Raw genomic sequence first — 12,212 nt, 5'->3', positions numbered from 1 at the left:
TGGATGATCTGGTTTTTATCTTAGAAGACCCTTTAGAAACAGCATCAAAATTGATAGAAAAGATAGAGACATATGGAAAGGTGGCTGGTTTGAAAATAAATAAAGATAAGACAAAGATTTTGACAAAGAATATGCTATTAAGACAAAAGGAAGAACTGGCAGACCTATTGAAAATTCAGGTCACGAATAAGATTAAGTACTTGGGGATATATTTGACATTTAGTACATTAAAAGAGAATGATTATATCAACTTAAACAACAGATAGCAATAGATTTGGCGAAATGGGAAAATTTACAACTGTCACTAATAAGAAGAATTTAAACAATCAAGATGAATATATTACCCAGAATTTTATACTTGTTTCAAACAATTCCAATTAGGCTTGGAAAAGACTACTTTGAAGATTTAAATAAAATTGTGCTGAAATATATATGGCAAGGTAAGAAAGCGAGAATAAAGTTCAAACTTTTGCAAGATGCTAGAATTAGAGGAGGATTTGGTTTGCCTAATTGGGAGTTGTACTACCAAGCTACAAATCTGATGTGGGTTAAGGAATGGATAACACTAAGAAAGACTAGATTGTTGACATTAGAAGGACATGATTTGTTGTTGGGGTGGCATGCTTTTTTATGGTATAAAGGAACTAAAACACAGGGGTATTTTAGAAGACATTATATACAGGAGTCTCTGTGGTTAAACTGGGAGAAGATTAAAAGACAATGTTATTTGAAAATTCCAGTCTGGTTATCGATTATTGAAGTATTTTCGCATCCTATGATATACAAAAAGGAACAAACAGTTAGATATGGTGAAATATTGAATGAAAAGGATGAACTTAAATCTATGCAAAAACTAGAGGAACAAGGTATAAAGATGAATTGGTTTTCATATGCGCAAATACACTCAAGGTATGATAAAGATTCTAAAACAGAAGGTTTCTATGATAAACTGACTGACTTAGATAAGATTTTGACAGGTACTGATGAAAAGGTGATTAAAAAATTGTATGGATATTTATTAGAAATTAAACTAGAAGAAGAACAAGTTAAAGAACAAGGTTGCTTGGGGGAAGAATTTTGGATATAGGATCGATTTAGAGAAATGGCAAAAATTGTGGTCTCAAAATTATAAAATGACAATATCAACAGCATATAAAGAACATTTGTATAAGATGTTTAACAGGTGGCATTTCTCCCCGACAAGAATAGCTAGAATGTTCAAGAATAAATCCGAAAAATGTTGGAAATGTCATCAGACACCTGGCTCATATGTGGTGTGCGGATGCTAAAAAATACTGGACTAAAATCCACATGTGGTTGGAAAAAATGACAAAAAAACATATAGACTTGAAACCAGAGATATTTTTATTGGGAATTTTACCTGAAATATATAGTAAAGACTTGAAATACCTGATTGTAAATGTATTAACAGAGGCTAGGATTGTATTTGCTAAAAACTGGAAAAATGAGAAAATACCATCACAGGAGGAAATCATTAAGAAAATATTAGAATGTGCTGAAATGAGTAGATTGACATTTGAAATTAGAGAACAAGAGGATAAGCAATTTTATAAAATTTGGGATCTTTTCTATCAATGGTTAGACAATAAAATACAGTAATGAAATATGTAGACTTTTAGAAAATAATAAATATATAAAGATGTACTTCTTTCTTATTATATCTACAAAATGATTTTAGGATAGATTTGGGATGATAATATGAACTGTTATAAAATAAACTAAGTAAATTATGATTATCTTGTAAAACATGAATGAATAAAAGTATAGTCAAATGATTGATTAATAATGATACTAAGGTATTTAATTTTTGATTGACAATATGAGATTATATGTGTTCTGTATTAGCATTCTTGTAGACTCGCATTCCGGCCGGCTGTATAAAGCCAAGCGGCTCGCAAGCCTTTGCTGTCCTTGTTCTCAAGCTATAATAAAGAGCTGAATATTCACTACCGTGTCTCGCCTCTTTATGTGACCCGATCCACTGATCTAACACTGGCGACGAGGGTGGGATCGTGAGGCGAGGAACCAACCAGCACGTGGCAAACGGCGCGCAACGACCCACAAGATGGCCAGTAGCACCCCGCCACCCGCTCCGTTCGACCCAGCCACCGAGGACTGGGAATCGTACACCGATCGCTTCCAGATGTTCCTGGAATGCAGCAATCTCAAAGACGCCAACGGGCAGAGGAAACGGGCCGTGTTCCTAATGCACTGTGGCCCCGCGGTATTCAAGATGGCCAAGGCGCTGGCCAAGCCCGCCGACATAAAAGAAATGGACTGGGCTGACCTCGAGCCCATCTTGCGCCGCCATTATGCCCCTGCCATGGCCATACTCATCCATAGGCACGATTTCTACCGGCGAGATCAGCGCGAGAGCGAAACCATGGGCGACTTCGTGGCCCAGCTAAGGAACCTAGGAGGTCTCTGCGGGTTTGCCGACCTGGACGAGGCGCTACGTGACCGAGTCATCCTCGGGCTCAGAGACCCCATGCTGCAGAGCCAGCTGATGGCCAAGGGCGACATCTCCCTCACCTACGCCCTCGCCGAGGCAACTGCAGCCGAGGCCACCCGCCAATCAGCAGCCCGGATGCGGCAAGCGAACACAACCGAACGGCCGCCAAACAACGAAGCGACCCCGGATCCAGCGAAGCCCGGAGAAGCCAGCCGCCGAGAAACAACCACACATCACAGCGACATCGACCCCCAATCCGACACCGAGGACGAGGAAGAGGAAATCCATTGGCTACAGGCTGAGCGCGACCGGCGGGACCGAAGAGGACGTAAGTCAGGATTCCATTGCGCCGGCTGCGGCGGCGATCACCCCCGTTCCAAATGCCGTTTCCTTGACGCCATCTGCCGGCATTGCGAGAAGTGGGGGCACATCGCCAAGGTGTGCCGGAACAAGAAAAACTACAGTCCGCAACGACGAGGCAACAGCCCCCGATGAGACAGCACCCCCCAGACTCCGAGACCGCCAAACCGAGAGCCAGTGGAGCCGCGACGGCCGCAGCAGATGACTCAGCGAAGCACAGCGGCGAGAAGAAACCCACCAGACGGTCATCATCGGCCACTCATCAACCATGGACGCCCCAAAGGTACACGTGGAGGTGAGCATCGAGAACCAGCCCTGCGAGATGGAAGTGGACTCTGGGTCCTACCTCTCCATGGTCTCTTCGCGCACAATCAAGCGCCTAGTATCAACCATCTGCCGCAATGAGCTAGACGACCAGAAACTAATCCTGAAGGACTACCAGGGAAACCGCATCCCTGTGGCCGGCATCGGACATTTCAAAGTCACCTTCAAAAACCACACCGAGGTATTGCCACTCACAGTTGTGGACAAAGACCGCCCCAGCTTGCTCGGCCTGCAATGGTTCTCCCCGCTGGGAATAGAGGTGACGGGCATCCACCACACAGACGAGGCTGACTGGGAAGCGACGCTCGTGAAGGACTTCCAGGAGGTCTTCGACGACTCTCTAGGCAAGTACCGAGGGGCCCCTATCTCCTTCAACCTTAACCCTAACGTCGCCCCGATCCGCCTCAAACTACGGCGAGTGCCATTCGCGCTCAAGCCGAAAATCGACGAGCAACTAGATAAACTCGTCGCACAAGGGGTTTTAGAGCCAATCGACCATGCCCACTGGGAAACGCCCATAGTCACCCCCATCAAACACGATGGCTCCATAAGACTCTGCAGTGACTATAAGGCCAACCTCAATCACGCACTACAGCAAAGCGCCTACCCCGTCCCAGTAGTACAGCACCTTCTGCACTCACTGAGGGGTGGCCGGGTCTTCGCAAAACTCGACCTGGCGCAAGGCTATCAGCAACTGCCGGTCGATGCTGAGACAGCCGAAGCGCAAACGATTGTCACACACCAGGGGGGCCTTCCGATGCAACTGACTCCAATTCGGAGTCAGCGTCGCCCAGGAGTCTTCCAAAGCCTCATGGAAAGACTCCTCCAGGGAATAAAAGGAGTGGTCCCCTATTTTGATGATGTGCTGGTCACAGCCGCCAACAAGGAACAATTGGAAACCCGTTTAAGGGCGGTGCTTAACAAATTCAAAGACGCCAGCCTTAAAGTCAAAAGAAACAAATGCCAACTCTACACCGAGAGGGTCAAATTCCTGGGGTACCTCCTAGACCGGCACGGAATACACCCAACCGGAAAGAAACTCAGAGCCATCAAAGAAGCCCCCACACCAACAAACAAGGCGGAACTACAGGCATTCTTGGGACTGCTTAACTTTTACAATGTTTTCCTACCCCAGAAGGTGACTGTGGCGGAACCTCTGCACCGGCTACTCGATAAAGCAGCCACCTGGACCTGGGGGAAGCGGGAGGAGACTGCATTCCAACAGACAAAAAAACCTGCTAACATCAGACGCAGTCCTAATCCAGTATAGCGAGACCCTGCCGCTAACGGTGACATGCGACGCATCGCCCTTCGGCATCGGAGCAGTCCTCAGCCACACTCTACCCAACGGGAAGGAAGCACCCATCGCTGGCCAGACCGGAAAGAAATTACAGCCAGCTGGACAAAGAAGCCCTCGCCATCGTCGCCGGAGTGAAAAGGTTCCACAAGTACCTTTACGGTAGGACCTTTTCGATCATTACGGACCACAAACCCTTACTCGGAATACTCGCAGGGAACAAAGCCACCCCAAACATCCTGTCACCCCAGATGACAAGGTGGTCCGAGTTCCTTGCCGCTTACTCGTATGAACTGTCACACCGGCCCGGCAAGAATATCCTGCATGCAGACGCACTAAGCCGGTCACCACTACCAGACTTAGATGACGACCCAGCGCCCACAACAACAACCCTGCAAATAGAGACTTACCCAGCCCACTCTTAACCACGCCAGACATTGCCCGAGAAACAAATAAAGACAAACGGCTGGCGCGGGTATTGAGTTGGGTAGAGCGGGGGTGGCCGGAAAATGAGGGCAGCGAACAGTTCAAAGCCTTCCGAAACTGCCAAACCGAGCTGTTCACACAAAGGGGGTGCATACTCTGGGGAGACCAGGTAGTTATACCAGAGACACTACAGGAAAGAGTGCTGGCAATGCTACACGAGGGGCACCCGGGAGTTGTCAAGATGAAAGTCCTGGCCAGAAGTTACGCTTGGTGGCCAGGGATGGACAAGCAAATCGAGACATGGGTCGCCGGGTGCAACAGGTACCAAGAGACGAGATCCACCACCCCCGCCGCTCCAGTCCTGGAATGGGAAACCCCCAGAGGACCATGGTCGCGAATACACATAGACTTCGCCGGGCCGACCAAGGGGCATACATTCCTCATCACCGTGGACGCCTACTCCAACTGGCTGGAGGTAAGCACCATGAGGGCAACAACAACAGAAGCGGTCATCGATAAGCTTAACAGACTCTTTGCAACACATGGGCTACCAGATGTCTTAGTGTCGGACAATGGCCCGCAGTTCACGGCACTGACATTTGAAAGATACCTGGCTGAATGGGGCATCAGACATGCCCTAACCTCGATGGCTCATCCGGCGGCGAATGGACGGGCGGAACGGATGGTCCAATACACAAAGAAAACCATCCAGAAAATTGAAACCAGCGACATTCAAGTAAAGATAAATAGAATGCTTCTCATACAGCACATCACGCCCAGCACGACCACAAACAAAAGCCCAGCGGAGTTACTGATGGGCAGGAAATTGAGGTCACCGCTGGACTGGCTACACCCCACCTACAACCCGGAGAAACCCCCGGATTCTTCCAGCCGGCACCGGGCATTCAACACCGGGGACACAGTCTACGCAAAGAACTTCAGGGGAGACCCACTCTGGGTACCTGCGCAAATAACACAGGTAACCAGCCCCCGGTCATACAGACTCCAAACAACGGATGGAAGAAGCTGGAAGCGGCACATTGACCAGCTACGGTCCAGGCCGTCAACACCTCCGACGCCTCGACAACGACAATCACAGAAAGCAGAGAGGGAGGGGGAACCTCAACAACCAAGCAGGGGAATGACAAAAGGCCGGAAACGCCAGCGGCACCCCCCCCAACGCAAGCCGAACACCCCCCACCAAAAGATAGCAACGTCCAAATAAACCAACCATACTCACCAGCAGACCTCGAGCTGTCGCAGACGGGAGCTTCACCTGGAAGGTACAGCCAAGCCAGCTCAACCAGCCCAGAAAGACCAGGCAGGAGCAGCAGGAACAGGCCCGACTCACCCTTCCAGGCGGTTCCATCGACAGGGTTGAGAGCGACGTGGAGCCCGGTCGAACCGGCCGACAATCACACACAGACTGAGCCGCGCAGGTCAACTAGGCAGGTACGGAGCCCCACCTACCTGCGCGACTACGTCACAACGCTGCGTCGGACGAAACCATGAGGGGAGGGGTGTTCTGTATTAGCATTCTTGTAGACTCGCATTCCGATCGGTCCACCCGGACCGCAACATGATTGGCTTACTGAACTCCTGTGATTGGAGCGCTAAGAATCTACCGCGATTGGCCGAGCCGATCGCGGGAGATTCAAAGCGTTGCCATTGGCCGCCGAGCCGCTGGCCGGCTGTATAAAGCCAAGCGGCTCGCAAGCCTTTGCTGTCCTTGTTCTCAAGCTATAATAAAGAGCTGAATGTTCACTACCGTATCTTGCCTCTTTATGTGACCCGATCCACCGATCTAACAATATGTAATGTAATTGTAATTGAAGACTACGAAATGGAAGCACAAAACAATTTGTAAACCAACCGGCACACTGTATGTACATCTATGGAAGATAGCTTGATGTTTTTTTGTTTTGTTTGTTTATGTTTGTTTTTAAAAACCAATAAAATTAAAAAAAAACAATTCTGAAGAAGGCATAAGTTGGAGGTGTTCGTTGTTGAAAAGATTGATAGGTTCTAGTCAAACATGGTAATTAGGTAGTTGGTTAATATTTTTAGTCACATGGGTTTAGGTATTTTTCTATTTATGCAGCATTAAATCCTTATCCTATAAATATTGTTGAGATTTCTTGTTAAGAACTAATCCCTTTAAGATACATGATTGTATAGGGTTAGTCATCTGACTGACCAAATAAAACGTTCCTGTCATACACCAAATCAATTCCCTGTGGAGGTAAAACATCTTATCATTTCAACAGCTTATATTAGAAGGAAAAGACTATCATTTCAGACAAATATTCTTGGGCACTCTAAGATAGCACATGGCTGAGAGAGGATAGGGGTATGTCAATCCTTCCAGGTAAACCACACAGGAAACATGACTAGATGAGCCAATTCTGCTTCACTGTAAGGCTACATTAGCAGAATCTGGCAATTGTGAAGGTACAAAAGCCACCAATTTTAACTACTTGATGAATTAGGGGGGAGTCCTTCTTAAGTTTCTTTCTCTGCCTGTTAAGCCATTCCTGACTCTCTTGTCTGTTTCTTAAGCAGCACTTCTTCCGCTCATCCCCGCAAGGTCATTCACATAGGTAGAAAACTATTACAAGATACCAGGGGATAAAAAGAAAGGGTGGAGTTATCTCTTCAAGAGTTTTCTACCTATGTGTTTAAATACAACTGGGGGCCACAATATGAAAGGCAAATAGGCAATTCAATTATTTGTAATAATTAATGGGCTACATATGTCCAGACTGATAGTGTATACATTATATATCTGACATACATTTTGCCCCATAAATGTGATTGAATTACATATGTAGGCAGATATATGTATATAAAATTTGTTGATTGGAGAATTTTCTTCCTATCAGGTCAATATGTCTCAGAAAGGCAGTTAATTAATAGCTATGCAGCCTCCATTGTCAAAAATATACTTAAAACAAAGAGGAATACCTTTTTTCCTTTTATTTTACACACACACACACACACACACACACACACACACACACACATACCCCTACTTTTCTATTTATAGTACTATCTATAATACAGAACCCCCAGTTTTAGGATGATCCATAATTAAGAAATGAGCCTACTGAGGCAAAATTCAAGTGAAATACATTATAATTCAAGTTCATTACACCATACTACTTATACAGTATTATACAAAAATATTGTTCCAGCTTATGTTTCAAATTCATCTTAACAGACAACAGGAACCAAACTCATTCTTAAACTGAGGATTACCTGTATTCAAATAAGGTGTAGTTACATTGATAGGAATATTCCATTTTATGAAAACAGGAAAACCAGTACAAAAATATTTAAACCAAAGTCAAAGAGGCTGAAGAAATGTTACTATAATTAGTAAGATTGTAGTGTTTTGTTAAAGAGATATTTACCTCCAAAATATCTATTAAAACATTTTCCTCAGGTTGTTTGGTACTCCTGACATTTTCTAATGCAATGGAATAAGAAACGCCTTGTGGGTCAGACTGGTAGAGGTTATATGTGTCAATCTGATACCATTCCTGGATAGCTATAAACACCTGGCTCTCATCAGTGCTGATAATCTGTAAATCCTGAAGGGAAAAAAAAGGGGGGGAAATACCATACTTACAATCTGGAGCTACCTAGTGTTAATGAAAATACTGCATAGCATGATTCCCATCTCCCCAAAGCAACTCAGTATTATTTGGGATAGAAAAAAAGAATAGCAAGGAAGCTCTCTGCAATCACTTTTTCAAGTACAGGCGTGCAAAAAAAATGCTGCTGTATTTAAAAATTGTATTAATTGACTTTTAAACTTTTTCCACATTTATGCAGGAACTTGAAAAAAGACTCAGCTGCTTTAATCAATAGCATATACTATCCTAAGTACTTCTTTTGGAATCATATCGGACTATGATCAGCTCAATATGGAAGTGCAATTTTTCATGAACAGTACATTACATTCTGAATGCGGTTTGTTCCAGATTAAAATGCAATTGGGCTAATATTTAATTAAAAATTAAAAATGCAACAAAACATAAATAATACTACATTATAAAATGAAATAATAAACTTAGTTACAATCACCAAAACTCCGTGTTTGTGTGACTAGATTAGACTAGACTAGAATTCTTTATTGGCCAAGTGTGATTGGATACACAAGGAATTCATCTTGGTGCAAATGCTCTCAGTGTACATAAAAGAAAAGATACATTAGTCAAGAGTCAAAAATCATAAGTTACAATACTGAATGATAATCATAGGGTACAATAAGCAATCAAGTCATACTAGGAAACAGTCAATATAAATTGTAAGGATATAAGCCACAAAGTCATACAGTCACAAGTGGGAGGGGATGGGTGATAAGGAATGATGAAAAGATTAATAGTAATAGTAGTGCAGACTTTGTAAATAGTTGAACGGTGTTGAGGGAATTATTTGTTTAGCAGAGTTAGGGTTAGGGTTAGGGTTAGCAGAGTTCAGGGGGAAAATGTCCTTGTGTCTAGTTCTGGTGTGCTGTGCTCTATAGCGTCGTTTTGAGGATAGGAGTTGAAACAGTTTATGTCCGGGATGTGAGGAGTCTGTCAATATTTTCACAGCCCTCTTTTTGACTCGTGCAGTATACAGGTCCTCAATTGAAAGCAGGTTGATAGTAATTGTTTTTTCTGCAGTCCTAATTACTCTCTGAAGTCTGTGTCTGTCTTGTTGGGTTGCAGAACCAAACCAGACAGTTACAGAGGTGCAGATGATAGACTCAGTAATTAGCAAGAAGTTGGCAAGAAGCAGACTAGCAAGAAGTCCAGCAGCAGCTCACTGCCTAAGCTTCATTGCAGCAGCAAAGATCGCTGGTGCCCCAGTACAAGTTGAATAGAAGCACCACATGTTCAGAGCTTTTTCCAGTCTGAGCTGCAGTACCAAGTGACCCCGCTGCCGCAATGAAGCTCGGGTAGTGAGCTGGAGCCTTTCCCCAGACAGCAGGCCACCAGCCAACCTTGAACTGGTAGCCAATCTGCTCCAAAGCCCAGAGCCTCAAAATTTTTGAGATGACAAAAGCAGCGGGACTCTGCATGTGGGACTTTCATGCTTCCTGCACCTTCCTTCTTCATATTCTGTTCTTTCTGTGTGCAGGCAAACATCTACATAAGATTTAGCCCATAATGATGTTCTATCATAGGTTATAAGTGGTGCTTGTGCAAACCACCCCTAAAATACAAGTATAGAAATTATAAAAACTCTTGCAGAAGGATTTATAAATAAAAAATATTTTCCAATAAACAATTTGAGTAAATCTCTTCTAGTCCAGCAATGAAAAAATTATGGATTTTGTGAAGAAGTACCTTGGGTAAAGCGTACTTTGGCAATTTCATCTGTATAAATTCATTCCGACGATAAGAAACATAGTATTTTGTTTGGTTTCCTGAAGACACCTGTGAAAACAGAGGGAAGTACAATTTTATCTGTAAAAAAATGGTAAAAATGTACACAGTAATGAGTTATTTAATTAGGAACATGGACTATAGAGAAAATGAACACACAATGCAATCATGGTCATCTGCAGAAATTCTTCTTGAGTGAAGTGGGGAAAGAATACCTATCAAGCTTGTTAACAGCTTGCATGCTTGCATTTTTAAACATTATTTTTGGAGTAAGAGGACAACTGGGGATACAATGAGCAAAGCTGTAAAGAAGAGAGATGAGAGTTGAGATTCTCAGTCATCCAAGTCATGGTTGTCCCAAATGTGCTTTTTTCAGGAGGCAACTGGACTTGCTTGTTTTTTTCTCTGAAGACGTTTCACTTCTCATCCAAGAAGCATCTTCAGCTTCTGTATTCCTAAAAAAAAATTGCAGACTATAGGCACTACTCAGGTGACCCTGAGGATACAGATAAACCTCCAAGTACTTCAACAGCCCTCTAGAAGGATACAAATGACCAGCTGTCTACAAGGAGTATAAATCCTTCCATTCCCCACTATCCTGTCAGAGCTGAAGAAGCTTCTTGGCTGAGAAGCGAAACGTCTTCAAAGAAAAAACAAGAAAGTCCAGTTGACTCCTGAAAAAAGCACCTGTGGGAGAAACAAATGAGACTAGCTTTGTTAATCTGGGGAAACTGTACAAATGCAAAAATGAATTGTATAGACACAAAGTTACCAAACCTGTGTTACATAGTCTTGAAAATAGCTAACCAATTAAACAGCTATCTGATAGAATCAAAACTATTTGAATTTTGGTGTGAAATTTGAAATGAATGTAAGGATGATGCAAATTATGCAACATCAGAGACAGTTTAAATTGATACTTGCATTTGTAGTAATCCCATGGAAAAATGAAACCAAGAACATGAACAATTAGCATTGGGCTAGAAAATAACTTATGAACATGAACAATTAGCATTGGGCTAGAAAATAACTTATCATTTGGGGGTTAAAGGAGACACCAACATTTGATTACAGTAATTTTTGCACCACCTTCTTGAGACTGCATTTATTTCCTTATTAAAAAGCTTCATAAGTAACAAGCATAGATTTGTGCTGAAAATTATGTAACATTAATATAGTCAATGATCTTACCTGAAGGAATATATAGTCATCCTGTACTGTCAAGGAATTCTTGTCAATCCTACCGTTGAAGGGAGATTTCAGTGATTTTTCAGAACAATTCTGAAACCGACAGGTCATGTAGTAAAAATCTGTTGAGAACCAAAAATAATAGATAAAAGTAAATAAAGAAATGCTTACATCATTTGCCAGAATAAAAGCTGAATGATTCAAAAAGTCCACTCTCTTCAAGTAGTATCTGCTTTCTTTGACAGATGGTTTTTAGATTTTTGAGCAAGATATTTCTGCTAACACTCAGGCACATGTAAATTATAAATACCAGAATTACACAATTTATAATATTTTAATAGAACCATGTGAATTTTAGGATATTTAGTACAAGAATAAAGTATTCCATAAAACCTCTTAATGGGATTGTCATTTCTCACTAGTGGTTTGCAATGCAAAACGTTGGTTTTGTGGAATGAAATCTACAAAATTAAAACAAAACATTGAGAACAACTTCGAAATAGGGCTCTTCAAAGAAACAGGGTTCAATCTGGAATATTCAATAGACATACTGGATAAAGAAATATCAATTAGAATTGCTGCAACAGCACAAAATTTCAGAATCTATAGATGTGAGCCAGTATAGCTTAGAATCTAAAATTGGAATGTCAGATTTGCTTATAGCTCCAATGGATAACTATTAAAAATATAATATAGTGGCTTCCTGCAGTGATGTTGCAGCAATTCGGGGAAGAGAGATTGGGCTCCGTCTCTTGGACTCGATCTT

At 42.9% G+C, this 12,212-nt stretch overlaps 1 protein-coding gene across 4 annotated transcripts in view; it reads right to left on the bottom strand.

The window, feature by feature from the left end:
• Positions 1 to 12,212, bottom strand: part of SORCS2 (sortilin related VPS10 domain containing receptor 2) — a 145,887-nt gene that overhangs the window by 59,538 nt on the left and 74,137 nt on the right. For all 4 annotated transcript variants that reach the window (XM_087930599.1, XM_087930597.1, XM_087930598.1 and 1 more), the window contains exons 7-9: positions 11,450 to 11,568; positions 10,220 to 10,309; positions 8,294 to 8,473 (exon numbers count right to left, since the gene is read on the bottom strand). In XM_087930599.1, coding sequence (XP_087786725.1) covers positions 8,294 to 8,473; positions 10,220 to 10,309; positions 11,450 to 11,568 — 389 coding nt within the window. The remainder of the gene's footprint in view (positions 1 to 8,293; positions 8,474 to 10,219; positions 10,310 to 11,449; positions 11,569 to 12,212) is intronic.

The sequence above is a fragment of the Pseudonaja textilis genome, chromosome 3 (genome assembly GCF_049901715.1).
Source record: "Pseudonaja textilis isolate UNSWEBS1 chromosome 3, rPseTex1.2, whole genome shotgun sequence".
In the NCBI taxonomy this organism is placed as follows: Eukaryota; Metazoa; Chordata; class Lepidosauria; order Squamata; family Elapidae; genus Pseudonaja; species Pseudonaja textilis.
The sequence above is the reverse complement of the archived record's forward strand: the minus strand, read 5'-3'. Positions and strand labels throughout refer to the sequence as shown.